Source organism: Oculina patagonica, chromosome 8 (genome assembly GCF_052425735.1).
Source record: "Oculina patagonica isolate OP01 chromosome 8, crgOcupat, whole genome shotgun sequence".
In the NCBI taxonomy this organism is placed as follows: Eukaryota; Metazoa; Cnidaria; class Anthozoa; order Scleractinia; family Oculinidae; genus Oculina; species Oculina patagonica.
The window spans coordinates 9,132,787-9,155,254 of record NC_135765.1 but is presented as its reverse complement, the minus strand read 5'-3'; the positions used below and the strand labels follow the sequence as shown (position 1 = coordinate 9,155,254).

General features: G+C 39.3%; 1 protein-coding gene and 1 pseudogene across 2 annotated transcripts in view; one reads left to right on the top strand and one right to left on the bottom strand.

Moving 5' to 3' along the window:
• Positions 1-22,468, top strand: part of LOC144662526 (uncharacterized) — a 379,417-nt pseudogene that overhangs the window by 289,516 nt on the left and 67,433 nt on the right. The gene's annotated exons all lie outside the window — the stretch shown is intronic.
• LOC144662540 (uncharacterized) lies at positions 647-18,774 on the bottom strand. Its single transcript, XM_078523369.1, has 8 exons — positions 18,465-18,774; positions 14,177-14,384; positions 13,292-13,599; positions 8,744-8,884; positions 7,688-8,055; positions 3,861-5,003; positions 2,170-2,440; positions 647-1,121 (listed from the first exon to the last, which is right to left on the bottom strand). The coding sequence occupies exons 1-8, from the start codon at positions 18,633-18,635 to the stop codon at positions 726-728; spliced, it is 3,006 nt and encodes a 1,001-aa protein (XP_078379495.1). The 5' UTR covers positions 18,636-18,774; the 3' UTR covers positions 647-725.

The following is a 22,468-nucleotide window of genomic DNA, read 5'->3' as shown; positions in this document are numbered from 1 at the left end:
CCGGGAAGTCCGGGCGAATTTTCGACCCTCCCACCTCCCCTTCGGCGACGTAATACACAACTATAGTGCTTTCTCACCCTGTCACTCATTGCCTCGGCCACAATCTTTCCCCATACCTTATCCACGCCGGACAATGAGCGGCATAATTAATGAGTGAGAATGGTATACTATGAAGGCACAAAAGAGAGCTTCTGAAAAAAAAATGCCAAACATTGACTGGAACAATTAGGACCATGTCAGCTCGCTGACGGCACACAAGTTAAGATTGTACTTGAAGCAACACAATGTAATGGTCATTGGAAGGAAAGCCACGCTAGAAGTTCGTGTTCTACGTTAAGTTCGGACTGCTCAACAAATACTGGAACCCGAAGACAATGACGCAACTAGGGATTCTCAGCTACAATCTAGTGACTCAGAAGACGATGCACAATCAGACTCTTCAGAAATGGGCGACCTTATCCAAAACAGTAACGAGGTACTCTTTGTCCCAGACACTGATGTCGAATGCGTTTCCGTACAAAGCAAGTAAAGGATTCAAGCATATTTACTACATTATTTGTAATATTTCTCCTTGCGAGGCTCATTTCTCGCTCCCCCCCCCCCCTGTCCCGATAATTATTGCACAGTCCCTTACTCAAACGTATAAGACGTTATTTTTAGTTGAAACATACAGTCAATCAATGTTGCAGTAGGTTAAGTTCAAATGCACAACAAGTACAAAGAGTTCAAACTGCTTCCTGATACAGTATGGTTAACGCGCTGTGACACGTCGCAGCATTTGGTCGTTCATCTGCCTCTTCATCCCAACACCACTGCATCAGATGCTGCCAGCCATCTGGAGGCTTCCTCATGCCCTTAACATGGGACGGTCTTAAACCACCAGCCACTTCCTGTAACAACATATTTAAATCTCGTCCAACGTCGAAAAAAGCCATCTTACCATACCACATCTCCCACATCATGATGCCAAAGCTGTATATATCCGCCTTGTAATCGTACACACTGGATCTGATCACTTCCGGTGCAAGGTAGGCAGGTGTTCCGGCCCTGGTACCGGTGATCATGTTTGCTTGTTTAGTTACACCAACATCAGCGATCTTGACGACACCATCGTGTGCTATCTGTAATAAAATACCAAAATTTAAAAAAAAAAAATCAAACTATCATTCTTGTGTAATTAGAAAACACAGGAACGCACTCTTGAAAGAGGCTTCTTCAACCATAAGTTAAATAAAAAAGTTTGAATGCAAGGCTAGTATAACGGACATGAAAAAACAAATTCAATAGCTAATATTTTGAATGGTCAGGACCCGCTCCCAGGAGTTGTGAACGATAGAAACTCGAGATAAACACGTGGTGTATGCGTAATTATTAAATACTTTCCGTACCCGACCAGTTTTCCTTTTCAAACGACAATCGACTCCCATGACGAATTGATTTGGGTGTGTGTTAATGTTTAGTATGTTTCATTCGCCAGCTTACCAATAACCCCGTAGAGTGTAAAGCTCAGAGACTTTAAATTAAACTAGCTATATCCTGATTCTGAAATGGTCCGAAGTAGCTTGCAATTATCACTGCGTTGTTTATTCTTTTTCATGTAATCTGTGTGATGCGGATTATGTCGGGTTCGAAGTCGGGTTCAAAGCCTGAAACCTACACAAACACATTGCTTAACACAAATCATCGGCGATTGGCAAGCATTTCAAAGAAACTCATGGCGATGTGAACCTCCTAAAAGAAAACCAATTTTGTGTCTTGAAGAAATGCCGAGGAAAATTTGACTGCCTGATTTACGAGGTGTTATTCATAAAGAAACTGCGACCAAATTTGAATACGCAGGCGGACTTCTTACGTACTTAACTCTTTGTTTGAAACCGAAAATTTTTATTTGGCAACTTTTATTAATTAATTTCTATTTCCATATTTTTGTATTTATACCTATAATCTCGCAACTTCCTTTACTTGATAATGACTTTAAGCAAACGTCGAAACGTCGTCATCTTTTTAAATTTTTTAAACGTAGTTTGTGATGTCTTTACCGAATATTTTATCGCAATTTTTAATTGAAAAATGTTTTGAAATATTACAAAATACGATCATCGTCATCATCATCATCATCATCATCATCATCATTATTATAATAACAATTATTACATGTTGCCTTCTTACCAAAATGTTCTCCAACTTGAGGTCCCTGTGAACGAACCCCTGTTTGTGTACAAATTCAAGAGCATCAGTGATGTCTTTCGCCCATCGGATTGTATTGCTGTCGGTTGGAGGTGTTGGGGACGGAATTCCAGGTATATTCTTGGGATCCTGTAAAATGTGTCTCCGCAAGTCTTCCTTGCACAGCTCCATCACTAGGATCGCCCTCACCTGACCTCCTTCATTAAGCAGTGCTGCACCATAGAACTTTACAATCAAGGGATAATTTAACTTCCTGCGAAACGAAGAAAGTAGTAAAAAAACAACGTACGTATAAAAACGCAAGGAACATAGTAAAACAATATTTCATTGATTGCAAAAATAATTGTATTCAATTCTATTCTTTTTATGTTTCATTCCTTATCATTAAAGAACAATTTTTATGAAAAGTGTTTCAAAATCGCTTTTAGTACTATACAGCCTCATTAAAAGCTCATTTTACAGATTTATCTTTATTGCTTAAGGAGGCTCACAACAGATTTCAGTTCTTTTCAGTACTCAAACATTGATTGGCAAGTGCTTCAAACATAAATCAATGCAAAAATGGTATCAGACGAGTGCCTAATCATTACTGATCAAGTTGGAGTCATTTTCATGACGTCTCTGGATACCATAGTAGCGGTATAACCTGTGGAAAAAACACTCTAAATTTTCCCTTTTTGTACTTATAACTTAAAAACGAGACCGGTGACCCCATTAAGATACAACTTTTTGCAAAGTTAAAAATTTCCCTAAAGCGCTTTCAGATCCACCTTTTTTTGAAAATGCAAGGTGGCTCTGAAACCGGCTCAGAGAAAATTTTTTAACTTTGCAAAAAGGTGGATCTTAACATGCTGATCATTATTCTGGGGGTCACAGGACTCGTTTTTCAGTTATAAGCACTAAAGGAGAAAATTAAGGGTGTTTATAACAGGTTATACCGTTGCTATGGTAACCCGTGACATCATGAAAATAATAACAACTTGTTCAGCAATGATGGGCATCCGTTTAATACCATTTTTGTTGTGGTAACTGATAAATTTCTGTACTGACAAATCAAAGTATGAGAGCTGGAAAGAACTACTGTTTTGTAATTTCAACGCGTATAGAATGTCTCTGTTATGAATGTTCAAACAAAAACAAATATAGATCGTTTTGTTGACATTTCATGATTCAATAATTAAAGCTTTGTTTTAGTTTTCTTATCATTTTTTGACATTTCATTGTTCGTGTATTTAATAGTTAATCGGAGCGTATTATACCATGTGATTTAGCTATCAATCTGGTTTAAAAAGCCTGTCGCTTACATAATCTACTGAGTTATCGAAGTATTTGAGTGTTGGAGTCATTGTGGAGTATCTAAGTCGTTGAAGTTTATTTAGGAGTTTGTAACGGAGCTACCTCTTTGGAGTTTATTCGTTTACCCTTTTTAAGCAGGATCAGACGTAAGTTACTATTGTACATACTTATCGCATTTTTTGCCTTTCCTGATTTCTATTTAATTTTTTTGCTTGTAATTCCTTTAGCCTTGTTTCTGATAACGCGATCGTAAGTCTTCGATTTTGTATTGTATACTGTGGTTGACACTTACCGTTCCCGAATGTACATGAGTACGCGACAGTTTCGAAAAGGCAAAAAGCTTTTTTTGTTTCGCGAATCACAGTGACAAACTTTACCTTAATGTTTCTGTTTCAGCGAGAAAAACACTTGCGTCAAATTCGTTTTGCCAGAACTTCAAAGCCACGGGTTGTTCTTCTCCCTGCTGTTTTAACTTCCCTCGAAAGACAGAACCAAACGAACCTGCCCCAAGGAGTGAGGATCTATCGTCGTTCCATTCCAAATCGCTGCAGCTGATGTCCATGGTGTGTACTTCATTGATGCAGAACAAGGCCATGCGCTCCCTCAGCTCCAAACTCCTCTGGCACAAAGGTTTAAAGAAACTTTCTATTTTTTGCGCTGATCGTTTCTCATTTCTCAGCAGTCGAAATAGCATTTTGTCAGCATTGATGAGCTCAGGGATGCGAGTTACAACATGCTTTAGACAAACGTGACACTCTTTCAGTTGCTCCACCACGAACGTCCGCAGATTCTGTTCTTCAGCCATTTCAGCCAGATATTCCTTGGAAGCTGTCGCCATAAATCTGCACTTGTCTTTTTTGAACTCTCTTGTTTTCTTCAAATCTTCCAATTTCTTCATAGCGGCTTTAGTGCCAAGCGTAGCAGCGCCGTATGTGAGGAGGACTATGCATGAGAAATAAACAGGATAAAAGCACACGATGTAATTAATAAACTGTTCGGCTCTGGATGATTTCCCTGTACCCTGGGGAGCACTTCCATGACTGACATCATCCTCTGCTAAAACGGAGCTCTCCAGATTTCGAAGTTGTCCCTCAACAAAATTAAATCGTTCTTGAAAGTTCTGGATCAGAGACGTGCGAGCATTAGCAAAGACATGGTTTCTTTTTTCCCACGCTTTAATCACTTCCTTAAGTCGCTTCATGAGCGCTGTTTGGATGCAATTTGTGGTCATCAATTCCAAGCTGTCATCACTGACTGGAACATCATCTAACGTCCACGCGGTGAATTGTTTCTCAACGTCAGAAGACTTGAGATACCCGGACAGTGCACTAACAGCCTTGTTCGTTTCGCTCTCCAGGTATTCTTGCAGTTCCTTGTTGACTGAACTCTCCTGTTCTTCAATCTTTTCGAGGCGTTTAGTGATAAGAGCCATCCTCTCAGCTTTTGGACAATCTTTGCGAGAATGATGAATGAACGCTTTGGTATAGAAAGCCATACGAGAAAGGAGGTAATCAAGCCACCTGAAAACAGAAACATATCTAAAATATTTTCTACATTTTTAAAGAATGCATTCAGTAGCTACCTAACAATAAATTTGGTACGAGTAAAGTTGAAGGGCAGGCCGATTGTTTCCAGACAGAACTCGAGATCGCTGGTAACGGCAACAAACTGTTTTTTTTTTTTTTTTTCACGAAGTTGAACTCTTTAAAATTACACACCCCTCTTTATAAAAGATCTTTATAGTAACATTAAACAACGGAAATCATATTAAGAAGCTTATTTACGTTCCTAAAATAAAATTATAACATGTTATCGGAAAATTCTAGAGTAATCCAGGGACCGCGGAGACCATTTTGAAGTGGTAGGGCTAAAAAGCTGGCTAAGACAAGCAAACATTTATAGGGGTCACTTTTCCGCTATTTATCATGTGAAAATTCATAGCGGAGCTCCCGCGCGCTCAGAAGGCGCGACGAGTGAAGCATCCATATGCAAATGGTTATCCATCGAGCGAGAAATTTTTGGGGTCGCCGCCACGTACGCACGGATTAGGCCTGGGGACGAGGAGGTTTCCCGCCCGTGGCTAAAAAAAAAAGAAAGGAAATTACAAACAGCAAATAAAGCTCACAGGGAAAGACAAAATGTAGATAACGGGTAAAATTACTCAGCGACACTACACAGCAAAAGATCTGAGAGGCTTATTATCCAACTGCTCTTTTTTGTTTGTCTTTTCAGTTTCAAGTGTGAGTGTATCGAAACCTCGATGCGCCTTTACGCCAAAAAATTTTTAGCTCTCGTTCAATCGCTGCACGGTTAAATTTTAATTTTATTGGTCTCTGGTCGCATTTTTCATAGCCGTACAACAAGCAATTGACGTTATTTTCTATCGACTGGCTGATGTGGACGTTTCAGTTAGATCTCAATGAAGTTATAATAAGAAAACGCGGGAAATTTGTTGCACGGTGTTTGCTGTGTAGGCTGAATGAAACCGCGAGTAAAAAGAGCGACAGAGAAAATTCTTTCTCCCAAGATGTCCTCAAAAGTCATCTATATCAGTCCGTGAAATTGTGGAAAACGAAAATTGTTTACGAGGAGATCCGAAATAATTGGGAATGAAATTCCTTGTGCAAGTACAGTTTGCTTGTTTCTGTTGTTTGCTGTTGAATCTGCGGCTGTCATCATCAAGAATATAATAACTTTAGCAAATGGTTGTGTTAAAACGAAGCTAAACACTACATAGATCAAGTCCGCTGAAGAAAGAGACAGGACCCTGATGCAAGCTAGCAACCTCTACTGAATTGTTGAGCCTGATTTTATGACAGAAAATTCCATGATGTTTTTACTTTCTGAACGCAGTTTCGATAGATTCCGCTTTAGTTTTTATCCATTTAGGTAATTTTTTAAATAAATGTGGAGCTCCGCTTTTAGGCTTGCCTATAGCTATATATTTATTTTACATTATCGTTTTCATGAGCTCTAAAATATCAACCCAACCAAAAAAGTGGTAGGGCTATAGCCCTACCAGCCCCTCCCTCTCCGCGGTCCCTGTAATCTTAGTAGTCACGGTTGAGCGGCTGCAGTTTGAGAGACGACTGGAAGATCTTGTTTCCAAGATAGTGGAAGGAGTAATGGCAGCGTTGAGGAGGGGGGTAATGGCGTTGAGGTTCGCGGAGCGACGAATTTTTTATTTTTGCGTTAAATTGAGCGGATTCGCGGATTTTGAGAATACCACTAATCGTGGATTTGCTGTGAATTTTGGCCCGAATTCCGGACTGTTCATGTTAGAAAGTTTGGATCGTGGATACTTAACGAAGTTCGAATCAGTTTGGTTGGTCTTTGTCGGTACGTTGGTGGAATGTTCCCAAAAACAAGCAATGATCACATGAGAGGAAAAAAAAAAACAACATCTAATGTCCGTTGCAGTGAAACTATACCATACAAATGAGAGATGGTAAATGCAGCTCGGTGAAATGAATGAGTGAAAAAAAATAGAGAAAACAACGCTTGCCAACTTTTCGACACACGATCTGCCAGTCGTCACTCTCTTTCCTTTCTCTGCTTGTTTCCCATCATTCCCCGCGACTGTTTTTTTTTTCTTATAAGAGACAACCGGGGACGAGTCAGCCCCAACGGCCCGTCATCTTCTGTAGATCTTTTAATAAAGGTGGCCGGCAACGGTGTCCTGCATTTTCCAGCTCTTATACTGACTAATACATTTGACTGCTCCGTTCTACCGCTCTTTATCAGTTGATGCTACAATAATGGTATCAAACGAAAGCCTAATCATTGTTGAATAAATTATGCCTATTTTCTTGAGATTATTGGCTATCCTAGCACCAGTAAACCTGTCAAATCAGCCTTTAGTTTAGCTCAAAGAGACAATAAATCAAAACTAAACTCCGTGAAAATTTTTTCAAACTTTAAGGTAACTCTGAAACCACTCGCAGTTGTTTATTAATCTTTACAAAAAGTTTTATCTTAACATACTTATCACAATTTGAGACTTAAAAGCGGAGACAGCCCAGTCAACTAGTTCTCCCATTATTGGAGATTTGTTGGATATCATTATTAAAGCATCAACTGATAAATAGTGATAAGACTGACTTATCAACTTATAAGTGTTGAAAAGTGCTGGAAACCGTTGCTTACCACGGTCAGGTGTTACACAGACAGTGTGTTTCAAGTCAAACAACTTAAAATAAATCACCTCCACTGAGTCTGCAGCCTTGCTTCGATACTTTTCAAAACCATGGCCTTGATACCATTCATTAGGCCAGCAAATTCATCGGTTATTATTCCATGACCTTGTGCCTCACTGGCATTAGTCGATGACATGTAAATAATCTGGGAATCTGGGTTCAAACTGGGCAAACACTGCGTGAGTTTTTTGATGATGTAGTGCTTAACCTCATCAGCCTCTCTTGGTGGCACTCGGTCCCACTTGTTGCACACAAACAGTGCTCGAGTTGCTGGTGATTCCTTCTGCAGGTCAAGGGATATATTTCTAGCGTGTTCAACCAATTCCTTCTGTTGGTGAAGGGATACATTTCTAGCGTGCTCGATCAGTCTTTCTACCTAAAAAAAAAACGAATAAAGGATATAAATATTTGCGTGAAAAACACCTTTTTTAACGCTTCCCTCTAAATTGCTATTGTAAATTAAATTGATTTTTATGGAAGGAACTAGCAGGAAAGGACGCCACTTAAATTCAGGGAACCACTCTAAATAGGTTGTTGATGACGCGTTTTATTGAATCAGCGTGGTTTTTCTACACTTTCAGTGGCAGTATTCGTTTCAAGACGTACTATTGTTATTCCATCCTCCTTTACTGCGATCTTTTGGCCAAATTTACTAAAAAAAGAATGTAAAGGGACCGATACGGATTACGATTAAAGATAATGGGAAATCTCATGTGAAACAATTTATTTTGAAACCATAAACAATCACGAGAGCGAGTACAAACCGACGCTGGACATATTCTGACTCGATCGTAAAATCGTTGCTGTTTGAGGAAATAAAATAAACCAAGTTTGGGTAGAATATTTGCTGATCGCGTACGCTTCGACGACACATCAGTCCCGTTTGGACTCGATCTGGATATCTTCGTTCGAGTGCTCATTGCCAATACACAAAATGCATGCCAAACTAGGATAAAATGTTGTGGCACGATCAAGTACATATACTTAAGGTTCTTTAACAAGGAAAACAAAAAATTCATTTTTCTTTCTTTAAATATTTTTCGGCAATATTTAAATTATCCTACCCTGTCCTTCTGTATTCCACCGGCGTTCGCACTGTTGATAACGTAGATGAAAGCAAACGCCTCTGGAAGATATTCTTGAACCATGTCGTCCATGATAGTAGATTCACCAACGCCGGGACTGTCCACAAAAACGATTCCTTGCTGAAGAGGGAAAAATAGAATTGCTACAGTTTTCACTAATTCTGAAGTAAACGAACTTGTCTTTAATGTCGCCATTGTGTGTTTACCAGCAATTTTTAATCTTGATCTTATCGCGAAAGGGTAGTTGCGAGATTTATAATGCTTATAGCTGCTTTCCATTTCATCTTGTTTAAAGTGCTTCGGACTGAATTGTTTTATTGCACATTTTAAAAATACTAGTAGACAATTATTGACAATTATTAACTTATTACAATAATAAGTGTCACTGTCACAGAAAGTGTTCCAGACCTTGGAAGTCGGGTTCAACCGATTTTCCTGGATCTCACTGCAGAAGTTAGCCTTGATGAGATATTCCAAAAGCCATTTGGGTTTGGTTTTCTGGCTTTTACTTTTAAAGTTCCAGGGGCTGGACATGTACCGTATTGAGCCTTCAAATCATGAGATATCCTGTTTTTAAAGAAGTAAGTTTGCACCAGTATAAAATCAAACACACTAAACCTTTTGATTAAATACTTGTAGGCTGTCATTTTACTATAAATGTTCTTTCATTGCATATATGCCGATTTGGCATAGAGGGTTCTGACAGTGTGAGGCCTGGCACGAAAAGAAAGAAAACCACTTCCCAAAATTGCCAAAACGTAGATGTTCATATTTTTTAACTGGCTAACTGACCAAAATTGACACTTTTCGAAAATTCTTCGGGTCTCTATTCGGCCTGAAAGTAAGGTGGGGGCGCCGTTACCCTGAACCACCATTATGGGTTTCTCGTAAAAATAAATCAGCTCGTTTTTCATTTGCCTCAGTCCTATCTTGTTGGAAAACATATTTGACAGGTAATACAATTTTTCTCACAGATGAGATGAAGTGCCGATGTCAAATACTTACAAACGCAATTGAGGGTCGCATTTATCAGTACCTTTCAATATTGAAAACAGTTTAGCACACTCTGTCTCCTTTTCGGAACACTTTTCATTTGTTTTATTTTCTGTTCTATCGTTTGGTTATTTACTCCGAAATGCCCGACCACAGAGTTTAATTACTGTTTTTTTTTTCAAAAACCGCTAAGGTCAATTTTGTCGACCTGACACCATTTTATGTGTGCACAGGCTTACCATCCTATGTTTGTGAGGTCACAGCAAGCTCATATGAATATTCAAATTTCTGCACTAATTGCTACTGTAAATATTTAAGCTTTCTAAAATTGGCCTTAACGACTTTTATTTGTAATAAAATAAGGTAGAAATATTTTCGCATTGTGTAGGTTTGTTTTTATGCCGTTTTCTTGGCGATTTGAGGCGCGCGAGAGCAGTTCAGTTCGAAATGACAGGCGAAAGTTTCAGAAATACGATTCGACATAAATTATCTTAGGCCTAGTTCAGACGTCGTGCTTCTGCCGTGTCGAACTAAATTGCAATTAGGTTCGACTGTAGCAGCGCAGAAGCACGACTCTGATTTAGACGTCGTGTCAGAGTCGTACCAAATTCAGGAGTACTGAAGCTACGTAACAATGAATCAGCGGTGATCCAACAAAAATGGCGCCGTTTTCCAATCACAGCAAAAGCCCTTACATTAAAAATCATTCTAAGACTCAAGAAAAAGACGCAAAGAAAAGCAACAGAAAAAAATTTTCCTTTTGCAAGTACGGCGAATGTTTGTTTCTTTGCCCGACTAGTTTCGAAAATTTGCGTATTTCGGATTGCCCCGCATTCTTCTTCGCCCTGCTCCCTGTCATTAGCGTCATCTACTTCGTTGAATGAAACATCCTCGACGTGCTTTTTAACAGAAAAAAATTCATTGTGTTCCTTTGGCTGGCCGCCATTTTTGCAGTTTGGCAAGAATAAAATTCAATCTGCATATTTGTAAGTTTAAAATTCGTCACCAGGGTCTTCTCCGCTTTCAAAATGGCGGCTAAAAACGGAGGAGACTCTGGGACAAGGTTGTGCGCATACTCAGTAAAGGAGAATTATTCTCGGGTCTCCTCGTAACTCCTCGCGGAAACGTTGTTCCGCCAAAATACATTAACATAATTTATGAATTTGGTTTGGTGCGGCAAAAGCACGACGTTTGAACCGCTGCCGTGCCAGAGTCGTGTAGCACGGCATGGCGTGTCGAACTAAATTGATTTGCCGAACTCAACTCAATTCACAAGTTTGATTCAGACGCCGTGCTTCTGCCGAGCTTTTATCGAACATAATTCCTGAATTTAGTTCGGCACGACAGAAGCACGACGTCTGAACTAGGCCTTACTTGGCTACCTAGTTGATTTGGGAGCCCGTGTCGTATGCTCAAGTTTCACCCAGGTCTAATCAAATAATATCTAATCAAAGGAGTGTCACGATTTTAGCTGATTATGTATTTAAGCAAAGGACTTTTTGTTGAAAAAAAAACTCTACGTTGTGTCCACACGTTTTCAGTCAGGCGACTTTCGACCCAGTTCTCTTGCGACCACATCAAAAATGACGGATGGGCAGCGTTCATGATCAGCCGAAACAGCAATATTGGCAAAGCACTGAGAGGCTTCAGAAAGATTTCTTGATTTTAAGGGACTATAAAGGAATTCTGTCAACAAATGCAGGATCTTACGATCATTGGGAAATACGATTAAGCCGTAGGATGTTTCTACTCACACGATTTTCAAAAATAATATGAAAACTAAAGTTTACTTTACTTGAAGAATGTTTAATACGCTTTGATAAGTTAAGTTTTAGCAAGTTTAGCATGGATATATGTTTGAAAGAAGTGTATGTATTAGTATAGTACACTATCCACGTAGACTTTATACGAATTCATTGTAATGTGTGCACAATATTTTGTTACGGAACAAGCTTTTTGAGGGTAACAAACTGATTTCATCAGTATTGATTTTCTAATTTTTTTGCCAATTTACCAGTCAAAATTTATGTTTACTCGCCTTATAATTGCTAATAACAGCTTTCCCAAGAACTGTAAGCCTCGCCCAGGCATAAAATAAGTATGGGTGTTAAACAATTGCATGGTTAGGACAATATGCAAATTAGGTCAGGGTGTGCTTCAAAATGGGTCATTAAAGAACTAAAAAATGAAACTGCCCAACTTTGTCAAAACTGAATTTTATTCTACTTGCATTGGGATAACTCCTAATATAAGTGTCAATTTTGGTCAGTTAGCCAATAAAAAATATATATAGAAAATATATGAACATCTAACTTTTGGCAATTTTGGATAGTGGTTTTCTCGTCAAAAGTTGGCCAATTTTCGTGCCAGGCCTCACACTGTCAGAATCCTCTATTCCAAATCGACATATATGAAATGAAAGAGAAATTATAGTAGAATCACAGCCTACAGGTATTTAGTCAAAATGTTTTATGTGTTTGATTTTATACAAGTGCTAACTTACTCCTTCAAAAACAGGATTTTTCATGATTTGAAGGCTCAATATCGTACATGTCCAGCCCCTGGAACTTTAAAAGTAAAAGCCAGAAAACGAAACCCAAATGGCTTTTGAAATATCTAATCAAGGCCAACTTCTGCAGTTGGTTTCAGGAAAATCGGTTGATCCCGTTGGATCGAAATGCACCAATCGCAACACATTTCTTAAAGTTCTTTACCTGAGAAGTCCGCAGTAGTTTTTGACGGAGACGTACAACGCAGTCATTGGAATTTTGACCTCAGAGTTCACAAATTTGAGAGGCTATTCTTTGGCAATTCTACATGTTTACAAACATTAAAACGTAGACATCGACAAAGAAGTGTCCAAATTTTCCCGTTTTAAGTAGGGACATCTAGCCCTTTGACTGTAAATTTAATTCCGTGTAGATAAGCCTCCCATTAAACCCCTTGCCAATAAAAGCTTTGAGAATAAAACTGAGCGACAAAAATACACGACGTTTCGATGTCATCTTGACATCATTTTCAAGTGACAAACAAAAATAACGGTTCAACAGTGTTATATAATTATGCGGTTAGAGGTGTTATTTTTTATTAACAAATTTGTTTTAAACAAACAGCTTCGCGCGGATAGAATCCGATTGCGTGTTCAGGGTAGGTTTCTTCTTTCTAATAAACAGCATTTCGAAAATCAAGCAGTCCAGTTTTCCGCTGCATTTCTTTTGGACGGAAAAATTACTGGTAAGGTCGCCGATGTTATTAAGGCCGTGATCGTTCTTAAAACGCTTCCCGATTGCGGAGAACCTATGTTCATCAATACGTTGCTCGTGCTCTCGATCTTCTGCTCGTGCTCTCGATCGGCGCTCGCTGGACGTTTTTTTTTTTTATTCAGCACTGAGTACACCTCGAAACATACATGCTGCGCCCCAACAGTTACCTAATCAGCTAATTTAATGGCACGGCATAAGAAAACAATGCATCTTGCCATTTCACCAAAGAGGGCCAAAATTGACGACAATTTAACTTTGACTCATTACCAACCTGCAGCAGGTTGTGTGGCCAAAATAGTTCAATCTTCTTGTAATCAGAACCTTCAGTTTTAACGTGGACATAAGAAGAAATCTCATCAAGGTAGCTTTGCTGAGAGGTTTCCATGGACTGACCAAGCCAGACGGTCTTCTCGGTGTCTCCTGTCTCGGGATCCTTTTCTTTAAAGTGTGCCACTAATTTCGGCGTTGTTCCGTATTTTAGCTCACAGAGAGTGGACGTTGTGCTGAGATGAGAAGAAGGAAGAAGTTGCTCTCCAAGAATCAGATTCAGCAAGGTACTTTTTCCAGAACTTGTCTCACCTGGTAAGATAATGTTATTCAGTAGGCAATTAAAATCAAATTTCAACTATTTTTATGTGACATTGCGCCCTTGTGGTAATTTATAACTGCTCGCTGGATCCTTCTGTAAGTGTAATCCCAATTACTCGAACCTCCGAGAGAGAATTGGTTCGAATATCGGAGAGTTCAAGAAATCACGGGTAAAATGTCAGTGTTCGAATAATTGGAGCAAATCGAGCAGAAACGATTTTTTGTTCGAGAAATCCAACAAAACGACTCTAGAGCAAGCAACTTTTCTAAATTGTGGTGGCAACTTTTAGATATTTGAGCAACTTTAGAGCAACTTTTGGTATATTGTGAAGCAACTTTTCCTGAATTTACAAGCACAATCTATTCATTCTTACCTATCGATACATCTCAACTTATCTTTGTAATGATACTTTTTTAACTTTTGGGGTTTAAACCTTTTTTTTCATTTTCTTTCATTGTCGTTTCTTGTTTACTTTTTTAATATTTGTAGTGCCATTGGTAATAAGTGGATTTGACGATCTATAATTACTCAAATTATTATCATTTATTATTGTGTTATTTAACTCACCTGCAACGAGTACAATGTAATTCTTCTGTGTTAGGTTCTTTTTGTTCATAGTGATTTTGTCTTTGAGGTTTCCTATATTCTGCCCCAAAAGAAATCGAATCTTTTCATCCATAATGTCCAAACAAACCCCTGTATCTTCGTAGAATTGGTGCAATGTTGCTCGTTTTCTCTCATCTTCCTTCTTAGCCTCAGTCAACACAGAAAAGGCCTGATCATAACAAAACGTAGTAAGAATAAACGATGTTTATTTCCTCTTAATCATCTCGCTACCAACAACAACAACAACAACGATCTTCATTAACGTACTTTTCTTGCCTTTACAATTTGAAGATAATTAGAGAGAGAGAATAAGGGTAGCGCCTGTTTAAAATCTTAAATCCGTGAATTTAACTGGTTAAATGCAAGCTTTTTAGTCGCCCTGTCTTTCCAAGACGGACCACGCTCACGGACCACTTACCGCCCGAAACCATTTTGCAGCAAGATGAACGAACCTGCATGAAAATGTTGCTCTTCGAAATCGAAATAACAGCTGCCCAATAACCGTTGTAAAATTAATGTAAAAGGACAAAATAGCAGAGGATAGCCGCTGCAGTGGAATGTTCTTAAAGGCGAGTAGTTTTCTTTAAACACGTGTCAGGAGAGGAAATAGACCCCTACCTAGGTATAAGGAAATGAACTCAGCAAATACCTCAGAACCAGAAAATACCTGTGAATTTGCTCATGAATAGACTAAAGGCAGTGCTTAACACTACGTCAATCATATTTTCAATAGAAATCATGTTTGTACGATAGAACAAGTTTGTATATTGTCAGCCGTTTTCAATAGAACACATGTTCATGTATAGATATTCTTCATGTCAACTGATCAGCTGCTGTACTCCAACAGTGTGCATTAGTGTAAAACACGTGCAATTTCAAAGGATCAACTTAGAACAAAGCGAACTTTATCAGAATCTAAACAGATGTACGCTTTGTTATTTACTACCATGAAGATTGAGAGCTAGACAATCGGATTTTCTGTAGTCATCATGCCTACGCGTGTGCTAGCGTTAAAGCCATTATATTCCTTTGTATAAGCGAACACCTGTGTTTACTCTAGATGGTATATAAGTAACGCAAAACCCGTTGTAAATCGGTTACCTTGATTACCTTGATGATTATCTAAAAGTACCTACTACGAGCTGTAAAATGTAAGAAGTTTACGCTAAAGGAGTTTGCAGTGTTCCAGAAGAGTTTCAGTGTTTGCTACTGTTTCCTCGCTCCCTCGGACGTAGAAACTAGACCCTGTAACTTTGGCATATTGTAACGAGTGCCGGCTGCAAAGCGATTATGTATCAGTCAATTGAAATCCCGCCCCCCCCCCCCCCGGCCCCCGAACCCCCGAACCTCGGGACATAGCGGGGATTTAACGCGTCAAAAGCCGGGATTTCATGCACTTTTAACGGCGTGTTGGCCCCGGTGGTCGGCGGATTTAGCAAATTGTCAGTAGACCGAGGCCGCGATCACCTAAAGTGGGGACGACAGCCGAGATTTATCATGAAGGACTAATATTTTCCTTAAATGTACATTGTTAGGAATTTGTTCTAAGAAGTATTAACGCTTTTCCCTTGATAAAGCCTTTCGTGACGCCTAGTGGGTGACACGAATAGAAATTCGTGTATTGAAACGTCTCTGTGGGTTGGTAATTTGTTCGCACGTCAAGAATAAACTCCTTGTGGAATCTAGACATAAGAAATATACCATACCTTTATACGCTATCGTGTCCAAGGAAGTAGTTTTTTTCTGATATTTCAGCCGTGAATTTTATCGTTGGGTGAAAGTTGTTTGCCTTTAGAAAGTATTTTGTCTCTGCTTGTGTCCCAGATTGAAAAGGTGTAAATAAATCGCTTTCAAAGGATGGGCTTATTGCTACTTTGTCTAAGTATTTCGTTTTGTATTTTGGCCATGAAGAGGTAAGCAGAAGCTACGGCCATTTTCGAGCCCATGGCTGTTCGATGGGTTTGAAGATTATCTTTTTCATTGAATTGGAACGAGTTTACATTAACGATCAGACTGTGCATTTCCCTTAAAAACCTTGTAGGTATGGCAGGGTTTCCTTGATGAAATGTTACCTATTAATTATGTTTTGCATGCAGTTTTAACCCTATTCAGACCGGGCTTTTTTGGACCTTCTCTGACCGGGGGGCCCCCCTATGTAACTTGCAGAATATTTAAGCAATCACAATGAAACTTAAAGGATGTATTGTATTTCCGAACATCTTTCTTTGGTATACGTCACATGTGATGATGACGTCACATCATGTGGCAATTACATCATGATGTCAAAAAAGCCGCCATCTTGGATTTTAAAAAATTTCCAAAATGCCAGAAAACCAGCCAAAGTTACTGCAAAGTACTCAAAATTAATAAAAATGCGCATTAAAGCCGTAAAAATGTAAAATTTATTCCATTTAAGTTTACTCTCATTAATAGAAACCCGAAAATTACAAATTTGGGAAAATGATGGTGATGGTGGTGATGTCAAGTTCCTGACACATCATCCAACCATACCAAATTATTGCCAGATAAATTTTAGAAAAAGTCAGAACGTTTGGCAGCGTTTGATTGAATCTTAAAAAAGTTATAAGAGTTCAAAGTCAGCGCGGGCCTCAAAAAACTGTCTCGGGCTCGCGCCCACACGAAGTATTCAACCCGTCAATTTCCAATATTTGCCAAGCTCGTAGGTGCTGGTAAAACCGCACTACAGCCCTAACATACGCTTGAATTGAATTGTTTTTAAGGCAATGGCAAGCTGTTCCACAACTCGGCTCGGTTGAACAAATAATTTTTTTTTAAAAAAATAATCAGTGCGGGGTTGTGGAAGCGTTTGCTCGTTTAGATCGTTGTTAATCAATAGGTCATCGCGTCGTCGCGCAACACACAACTGGTCCCTACACCTAGACTTCGTCTCTAGGTATTCAAGAATCATTCCTTGTAAGGTTTTGAACATCCTTGTCCCATCTTTTCAAATCTTTGATGACCGAGTTTTCGCCGCCCTAATGCCCGGGACTAATCACCGACACTGCTATCACAAAGAGCGAACATTAAAATAAGGGCGGTAAATGGCGTTTTTTTTTTTTAAGAAAAATCCCTGTTTCACTGTGTCATTCGATGACATATTGTTGACGAATCTGATAGTGCGTAAGGTAAACAACTCAATATTCGTTCTACTGATTTCAACAGACAAACCGTGCCCGTGAGTCTCAAACCGCCCGGTTGCGAAACATACTTTGCTTGAAATCCAACACAATTTTAATTATCTTCGAGGTTACAGTCCTCTTTCCAGTCGCTTAGCAAATCTAAACAAAGAATAAATACGTTCAGGAGGTTGATCGTTTCGAGTTTTCAGATTACGGGCATTTAGCCTGTGTAAAATTAGACACAAAAAGGGTATTTGTCGCACACGGTAATTTTACTCAATGCCAGGCGAGCAAAACTAGTCTGTTGCGAAGCTGCTATCCTTTTCTAATCGAATGGTTGTCGTTTTCGACAGATTTCACACATATCTGCATACGGTTGTTTATCGATTAGAGTTAAGATCAGACGTGACACTGTGGGGCACTCGAGACAGTTCATTAATTATTCACAGAAAATATGGTCGCTTTTCTGAGAAAACAAGGAACACAAAACCTTATTTAGCAGGCAACGTTTTTTGTAAACCGTATTTTTGCACAACCAAAGAAAGAATTGAAGCAGATTCTTAATTTTATTCAACAATTACGGTTATCCATTCCATTTCCACCTTGAAAATCGACCTCTGTGTGTGGAAGAGATAAATTGATGAATAATTTAATTTTTCGGTTTCGATTTAATATTTCCCTGTTCAAAACGTCTCCCTTGCATACCAAATTATGTTCACTGATCTTCAGTTGCCCAAGAAAACAAAAGAATAAACTCATTGTAAAACAGCCAGAAATAGTAAAAAGATAGCTGAGGGTTCTCGCGTTGGCACTTTAACACTTTTTTAAGGCTTTCATGGGTCTTTCATTCTCGACCGTTCGGCAGGAATCGATTAGCCCATCTTTAGAATATCATTTCTCGCTGTTGTTCAAAACTGAAATTTTGTCTGCCCTAACCTCGAAGTAACGTATTTAAATACACTGAAACAACGGTTATATTACTAACTAGACGGTATTTTATATCCAGCAAAGGAATTGCATTGGATATTTTAGAGTTGACAAACTAAGTCATGCATGGAGCCATGTTTTTGCGAAATTGACTCCACTAGCTTCAGCCGGAATATTCTCACCTCCTTTGCCGTCGAACTGGTTTTCTTATCTGATTTTTTAAGCCATTCTTTCGCCCCGTGCTTCATCTCGTCCAATGTCCGATATCCTTCGCATGAAATACCAAGTGCCGTCATTGTTCGGACCATGTCCATAATATTATCGATGGCGTCGATGTCTTTTGCCTCAGCCATGTTTGACCAAGACAACCTGAACGCGTAAAATTTAAGCTTAATGTATCACACCATCACCCAGAGCAATGAAATGGCGTCATAGTTGGAATTTCGCTCCTTCATTACTGCAGTTCATGCCTCAAAGTTAACCATTGCTTCCATAGCCACAGGCAGACCACCCTATGTGTTCGTAGTTAATTATTGTTGTTGACATGAGACGAACAAAAGAAATTTTGAAATCTGTAAGGGCTACTGAAATAAAGCTCTGGAAATTAAATATCTAAACTACATTTCGCTCTAAATATCTCGATGAAGTTGAATGAAACGTTTATCGACTCAATTGTTGCATTTCTTCGCCTGCGCGGGCCGTTTTAAGCGCCTTTTTAACTGATTTAGCCGGCCGAAGGTCGGTAATAGAGAAAGAGGAGACAAGGCTTGCAAGTCGGCGGCCGACAGCAGCGACCTCCTCCACTTCAAACCAGAATTAACGCCAAACTTCTGAAAATATCACCTATCTGACGACGGCTATCGATCGGTGAGTTGTTGCTCTATCTCTTCGCCGAATTTGAACTTCATCCCTCCAACAATTTCCGAGAAAATCCACGCTGAAATCATGCATACGGCTTGCTGACTATGATCGGTGCTCAACTCAGCGACCAGAGAAATAACATCATCGGCCGGCCGTTTCAAATTCACCAATAAGCGCTTGGCATTTCGCGGCAGCCCGCCGCGGCTCAAAACCTGATTGGTGAATTTGAAACGGCTGGCCGATGATGTTATTTCTCTGGTCGCTAAGTCGAGCACCGATCATAGTCAGCAAGCCGTATGCATGATTTCAGCGTGGATTTTCTCGGAAATTGTTGGAGGGATGAAGTTCAAATTCACCGATCGATAGCCGTCGTCAGATAGGTGATATTTTCAGAAGTTTGGCGTTAATTCTGGTTTAAAGTAGAGGAGGTCGCTGCTGTCGGCCGCCGACTTGCAAGCCTTGTCTCCTCTTTCTCTATTACCGACCTTCGGCCGGCTAAATCAGTTAAAAAGGCGCTTAAAACGGCCCGCGCAGGCGAAGAAATGCAACAATTGAGTCGATAAACGTTTCATTCAACTTCATCGAGATATTTAGAGCGAAATGTAGTTTAGATATTTAATTTCCAGAGCTTTATTTCAGTAGCCCTTATAGATTTCAAAATTTCTTTTGTTCGTCTCATGTCAACAACAATAATTAACTACGAACACATAGGGTGGTCTGCCTGTGCCATAGCCTGCGTGCAGATGTCTCGTTTTTCCGCGTGAGGAAATTGAAGACAGGTCATACAATTTTTCACAAATACGGTATTTGAAACGCCTTGGAGGCTATTGGTTGATCCGTCGCCATGACAATAACATGACAGATCACGCAATGTTTGACCAAAAAGAAATCAAAGAGGTCTATGACCTACTCGTGAATGCGTTAGATATATTTGAATCGTTCCTTTGAACAGCATACTATCGATGGAAAATATTCATTATAGGGATTATTAATAATAATCAACTTTATTAAAAGAGGGTGAACACATAACAGGTCGCTTAGGTATAAGAATTACTTTTTTCATAATTTTAATTGCTGTAAACCGATGGCTCAGTGGACAGGTACAGCTCTGCGTTTTTAAGCGTGCGACCCGGCATCAACTCTCATACCCTGTAGCTAAAATTCTTTTTTTCTTCTTATTTTTTTCCACGGATATTATATACATATCTGTCTTGTATAGAGTTTCGTTACTCTTTTACTGATTATCCTATAATAAATTGTGTCGTGCTTAACCTTCCCAGTCTTTTAATAACATATACATAAAGTCACTGGTCATCGTTTCCGAATGGTCGCGATTACTAAAGAAAAGACAATATTTCATCGTTTGGGAAACGATTGTTTCTCATTTACAGGGGTAAAGTATTTTCTACACTTATTTCTTTGAACAGATACCGTTGTAAAGCTGTATTTTAATTCACAGCCGAGGGAAAAGAAATTTAGAAAGCGCCCGTGAGCATACCTAATTTGCATAATGTTTACAACACATGGATGGAAGGATCATGAGCTATAGGATAAGTGGAGTTTTTCAAAGTTAAAAGCTAATATCTTACCACTAAAGTCTTTTCTTTACTACTCTGTTTAGTTCTTTCGTTGTTCGATCACAATACATGGGTAACCAGGCTTTTATTCAACCGAGGAGACCTGAATGCTAAACTAATTTGCATTTGGAGTGCCCCTGGCCACTCCCCGAAAAAAGCACCATTTCATGCCTTTGGGGGTAGGTATTCCTACATGTGGACCACTAAGCTAATTTGCATTTGGGACTATGTGTATAATACCATGGGTAGGAAAATAATCCCTTCATTCGTGTGAAGCTCGTAAGATCCAAAGGTGGCCATTTTCCTTATAAGGAATGTAAAGGTGGCCCACCTGGGGGTTATACAAAGGAAACCATTCATTCACACAGGGATGAGGTGAACATGGGTTTACCCGATTTTGCGACTATGAATTGGAGTTAAGAACTATTAACATTACCTTTGAATTAAATTGAAATAATACGGGCTTGCCTGCTCATACTACTTTTCTTTATTTTACTGTCATAATCTGACGTTATATGTTGAGAGAAGTAGTGAGTGGAGAAAATAAAGTTTTATCGGCTACATTCCAGAAACAGTAGTGGATTCTCCGACGATAATAAATTGCACGCCGCATGTAAATAATTGTATTATATATACGAGTCGAAAACATTAAACAAAGTGCTCTTACAAGCTTAAATTCGTCAAAAAACCTGCGTAAAAACTAACTCACCCTATGCGGAAATTTTTCTTATTTATTTTATTTCAAAAACTCAGTCATAAAAGCCGATTTTTCGAAGCTTAAATATTCACAACAACAATCAGTGAATAGATTTGAATATTCATATTTGTAAGTTGTGACCACACAAACACACGCATAGAGTTCAACACCTGTGTTTTCCCGTTCATGCTGCACCGGTAAAAAGTCACTCGTTGCTTGTTTATGCAATTTAGGACAACCCCAGCTTACTCCATAGCGAAAGCCTTCAAAAATAACGACAACGACCACAAAACTATCCGAAATTTACATTTCTTTTCCACCGTTGAGTTGCGAACACCTACAAAATAAACCAAAATTCATTTCCGGTTGCCAAACCTTTCTTCTTCCATGTGGGGAAAGGCTCAAGTTTGTCGCCTTTTTCATTCCTCACTAGGGGATTGAGAGTGCTCGTTGATCTTACGAGCTCAACACGAAATTGAAAAACAATTCCCATTGTTTCTTCGGTTTAGTGATTGGCCAAAAACCGAAATCTCCTAGCAACAGTAAAAGTTTTTCCTACCCAGTGTTTTTATTATTCGCCGTAACACCAAATGCAAATTAGTTTAGCATCCAGGTCTTCTCGGTTGAATAAAAGCCTGGTAAACCATGTGTTGCGACATTCTCGTCCCCATAGCCCTTTTTGTTTCTCTTAGCCGGCAGGGCCTAGGCACGAGGAAACAAAGGGCTCTGGGGACAGAGAATTTTCCAGTCCTAGATTCTAGGACTTTCGGTCTTTATGTATGCAGTCGTGAGGTGTCTATAGACTGTATGCGATTATCATGGCGGCCGTCGAGCCACGATTCGAGGAGTCTTTGTCACGGGCGCTTAGTGGTCTCAGTTTGGAAAATATTTTCCTCCGTGTTGAACAGAAAGAGGCAATACGGAACATTGTTCTTCTAAAGAAAGACATTCTTGTTATTTTACCGACAGGCTTTGGCAAGTCGTTAATTTTCCAGTTATTGCCCTTTGTTTTTGACTCCTGGCTTGGAGAAACCATAGTTTTGGTTGTTTC

What these genes read in the sequence shown, in the direction of transcription:
- LOC144662540 (XM_078523369.1), bottom strand. Translation starts at nt 18,635, where the DNA reads ATGGCTGAGGCAAAAGACATCGACGCCATCGATAATATTATGGACATG. An exon ending in GTGGAATACAGAAGGACAGG is followed by an intron (nt 8,056 to 8,743) that starts GTAGGATAATTT and finishes TTTTTTTTTTAG; the next exon opens with GTAGAAAGACTGATCGAGCA. An exon ending in AGGCTGCAGACTCAGTGGAG is followed by an intron (nt 5,004 to 7,687) that starts GTGATTTATTTT and finishes TTCTGTTTTCAG; the next exon opens with GTGGCTTGATTACCTCCTTT.